Source organism: Octopus bimaculoides, chromosome 4, assembly GCF_001194135.2.
Source record: "Octopus bimaculoides isolate UCB-OBI-ISO-001 chromosome 4, ASM119413v2, whole genome shotgun sequence".
NCBI classification, from domain to species: Eukaryota; Metazoa; Mollusca; class Cephalopoda; order Octopoda; family Octopodidae; genus Octopus; species Octopus bimaculoides.
In genome coordinates, this window is record NC_068984.1 from 45,593,170 (window position 1) to 45,597,895 (window position 4,726).

General features: G+C 33.6%; 1 protein-coding gene across 2 annotated transcripts in view; it reads right to left on the reverse strand.

Moving 5' to 3' along the window:
• LOC106884508 (potassium voltage-gated channel subfamily KQT member 1) overlaps positions 1-4,726 on the reverse strand; it is a 717,249-nt gene that overhangs the window by 11,978 nt on the left and 700,545 nt on the right. For both annotated transcript variants that reach the window (XM_052967039.1, XM_014935928.2), the window contains exon 9: positions 3,372-3,463. In XM_052967039.1, coding sequence (XP_052822999.1) covers positions 3,372-3,463 — 92 coding nt within the window. The remainder of the gene's footprint in view (positions 1-3,371; positions 3,464-4,726) is intronic.

Sequence of the window (4,726 nt, forward strand, 5' to 3'; positions counted from 1 at the left end):
GCGGTTCGGCAAAACAGACCGATAGAATAAGTACTAGGCTTTCAAAGAATAAGTCCTGGGGTCGATTTTCTCGACTAAAGGCGGTGCTCCAGCATGGCCGCAGTCAAATGACTGAAACAAGTAAAAGTGTAAAAGAGAGAGTAAGTACAAGGCCTGAAACTTTGGGGGAGGGGGCTAGTCGATTACATTGACCCCGGAAGGATAAAAAGCAAAGTCATCCTCGGAGGAATTTGAACTCAGAAAGTAAAGACGGACGGAATACTGTTAGATGTTTTACTCGGTGTGCTAACGGTTCTGCCAGTTCGTTGCCTTACAACATCCTTATAATAGCAATAAAAATTAAGAGTCAATCAGTGAAGGAGAACTAAAATGGAGGAATGTAATAGGATCTTTAAAAATTCAAACAGCCGAACATAAGAGCAAACTATAATAGGGGTCCTTGAAGAAATAGCAACAGCAGAAAGAATTCTTGGTAAAATAATTTTTGGTAAAAGAAGAACGTTTAGAGTCGTTGGATAAAAAAAGATATTCCAGTCAGTTGTGATGAATGAAGAAACCTGAGACAAAAACAATATAAAATGAAACTTCAGGAATGGAATATAATTTGGATAGTAGAAAATTAAGAAGAAAAAAAAAAGAGGCGAAAAATGAGAGGAGATAGAAAGAAATCATGGAATAAATATCTTTAAATAGCATACAAAAGATCTTAAGTTGCTGAAGATAAATATGATTTATTTACCAAAGCCAATGAACTCTACAATCACGTTACTGAAGATGGATAGTAACGTGCTAAGATAAGATAGGATATTTATGCTAAAATTCAGAAAGAACTAGTAACCGTTTCTGAAATCATACAAGCAACAATGAAACAAAATAGTAATAAATTACCCGGAATAGGTAACATTAATGTAGAATTGAAGGTGAATATATCACTGAGTTAAGTTGTGTAATCTGTAATAGTGTTTTATAATAAATGGATAGAATCAATTGAGAACTACTCCAAAAATCCTGAAACAAAAACAGCACAATTAGTTTAATTGGGCATCCAAGCAAGACTTTGCTGTTTTATTTGCTCTCATGAAGCTAATAATAAAAACGAGTACTTAATGAAATCTGGTTTTTAAGAAGGGAGGAAATATTGCTGAGTAGAATTGTAACTTAAATATTCTAGCAGAACGACACTTGGAACACCAATCAGACCTTTACCACAATTTCATTGACTTTAAAAAAGTTGTTGACCCTGTCTGGTATGGAGCACTATAGCTTCTAAGGAAAAATATAACAACCATTGACCAATACTATAAAAGAAAAAGTGATTCATTATATGAACATGTAAACCATCTGGTTTTGATTAGAAAAATTCACCAAGTAACCGGTTTAAAACAACAGACAGAAGTGTAAACTTTCATTCACATTTTTCAATGTGATTCTTGACTATATAATGCCAGAAGCCCTCGAGTCATTTGAGAAAAAAAATTAAACTAGGATGTAATTTTGCCGATGATATTCAATAGGAGAAAATGAAGTATTTAGAAATATAACAATACGTAGCAGAAGATATGGCGCGGAAATAAATACTGGAAAAAATAGCATATTAATATCTAGTAAATACAAAATGAAGGTAGTCATCCATTGAAATAGTAGAAACGGCGCTGACTCTAGTTGATAAATCTAAATATTTAATAATGAATAATGTGAGATTAATAAAAAAGTAAAATGCACGATTAAGGCAGCTACAGTGTCTTAAGAAAACTAAATACTGCGTAGAAATATAACAATAAAGTTCACAATAACTATGATAATATCTTAGGCTAGTTGTACTTTATGTTTGCGTGTCGGAGACGTTGCATGCTGGAAAAAGAGTTTGGCCTTTGAAATGAAATGTCATTGAAAGATGCTCTAAATTCTATTTATAGAACATTGAAATAAAGTGTGTGCTAGGTGAGGAATTAATGGGAATATAGCGGACCATGAAACTTTGTTATTAATTGCCAAAAATGCGGGAAATAAAGTGGTTTAGTCATATAACACGACGTTGTGACACTCTGCCACGAGCAATATCGTTGTGCATAGACAAACAGCCGGTAAAAATGTGTAGGAAGACTACGTAGGAGATAGTTGAGCAGCGTCAAGTAATGAACAGTGATGAAATTGGTGGAAAACTTGAGGATGGCTGATGACCAGGAAAGATGAAGGTAGGAAGTTGTGTCTCTTGCAGTTTCCCTAGGATATTTAGCATGATTGATTGATTCCGCCTTCTGACTGTGAATCGGTAACAACCATTGCAAGACGGTGGTGATATGGACGCAAATGGACAATTTACATGTGCTTGGCAACAGAAATATTACAGTGCTGTCACGCAATATCGAGTCAAGCATTCCTGTCTCCATAAAAATAAACGAACATTCTTCAATTATTGGAGCGTTTAGAATTGACTATCAATAATATAATTATCAACTCAGACTAGTTCTATATTAGCGAACGAATTTACAATATTTTTAAAATTTGGTCTTAAAAGTCCAATTATATTTCCTTTTTTTTTTCGTTTATAACAAATTTAATTTCTCCTCGCTCATAGAATCCTTATTATTTTGGATATTAGGTATGGATTAAACATCATCAACAACAATAATAATAACAACAACAATAATAATAGCAATAGCTATAACAATAATAAGTAGAACAACAAATATACAACGTCTGACTGAAGTAAACCACTGTCCCAAATATAACAATCAATTTTGAGAGTTACGACGACGACGACGACGACGACGATGATGATGATGACGATGATGATGATGTTTATCCTTAAATCGCTCCTGATCTAAAACACCAACAATTAAAATGTATTTCAGTCATGATCCTCCCGTCATTTTATCAGAGATTACATTGCCAAATGTGTCCCTTTAAAAAAAAAAAAAAAAAAAAAGAATAACATGCAATTGGAAAAAAGATTTGGCTGTTATTTTTTTGTTGATTCGTCGATGAAGATGACGTTGCTAATAAGGCTTACACGCCTCTCTTGTCATTAGTAAACAAATGAATGCCACATTTTCTCATTTTTGTCAATTAAAACATAGTGCTTTGTATAGTATTTGACAGTCTTAATAATTACGAGTGCTAAAATTTTGTGTTCTAAAAAGAACCGTCTACACTAACATTAGTACACTCACCACTTTCACAGCCATATACTTGCTTCCCACTTAACACATATTCTACTACTATGAACAAAGATCCGACATTACATTATTTTCTATTCTTGGAACCGTCGCGTTTCACAGATACACATACATCACTCCTTCTCCACCTCTTTGTTGAATCACACAAGAAAACAAAAGCAAAACACAAACTTTAGTGTATTACTCACTGACCTTCTGATTCCTTGGTATAAACGGAAGAAATTGAACTTTCTTTCCTAATTGCTGTGTGTTCCCTCTCCCCCACAGACAAACTCAGCTGACTCCTGAAATATTAGACATACAAAAAATTATTTATTTGCACACATAACCATATATAAAAATAAATACATATATGTGTTGTGTGTGTATGTGTATGTGTGTGTGTATGTACGTGTGTGTGTGTGTATGTACGTGTATGTGTTTGTATGTATATATATGCATGTATTTATATATGTGCATATGTATGTGTACACAGATATACACACAGACATTTCAAGTAAACAGACACGCCTCATTAGACCGTTTTATCATCTGTGCAGACATTTAATCATCAATATGATACCCAAACGGGTTAAATCATTAAAAATTGCACAATGCATGACTACTAAAGACTAGATTAAGTATTATGTGCGTCAAATGACATTATTTTCTTTCTTAAAAACAATGATCGTGAGATGTATATATGTATTTTATATAATAAAACAGAGTTTGTATATATGTGTGTGTGTGTGTGTGTGCGTGTGCGCGTGCGTATGTTCTTTATGGATTCGAAAACTAAGTCGCTAAGTTTGACGTATGAGGTATCAAAAGATTCAGTAATCTTTCGGCCACCAAATAAAGTGTATTTTTGGCACAAAAACTCTTTTTTACTACTAAAATAAGCTCGAAAACGAGGTCGGGTCGCACAATTTTGCGGTAATTTTCGGGCAGTATTTTGATTTGCTTCTAATGTTTCACTTTCGTATAATTCTACTAAAATAGCACAATTATTTTTACGTACCTTTTCTTCATTCCAAAACAAGACAAACTTGGACAATACTTCCGAAATTGAACATCACCTGTGATTATTAAGCCACCAACAGCTATGTAGGGGGGACAGAGTGGAATTATCTCTCTCTTTCAATTTCTCATAATAATGTATGGAGACACTCCGCTGTCAACATGTTACAACTTCAATAAGTTTGCCCTTCATTTGGCAGGCTATGTCTCCCACTCCACTTCACTGCTTTCTACTTTTACTGCCTTTCTATCAACAATACAATTAATTTTTCTTCTAAAGATTGAGTGTCATTATCTTTCTCTTTCAATTTCTCATTATAATGGATGGAGACATCATGTTATCAACATGTTATAACTTCACTAACTTCCTCGTTATATGACTAAACCTGGATTTCATATAATTTTTTACACACTTTGCTATCAATTACATTGATAATTCCAAACATGGTCTGTAAAGACAAATTATTTTTAAACAATATTTGTGTACATTTTCTTACATGTTTCTCGGGTGCATCAACCCAACAAATACGCGCACACACTTCTTCATG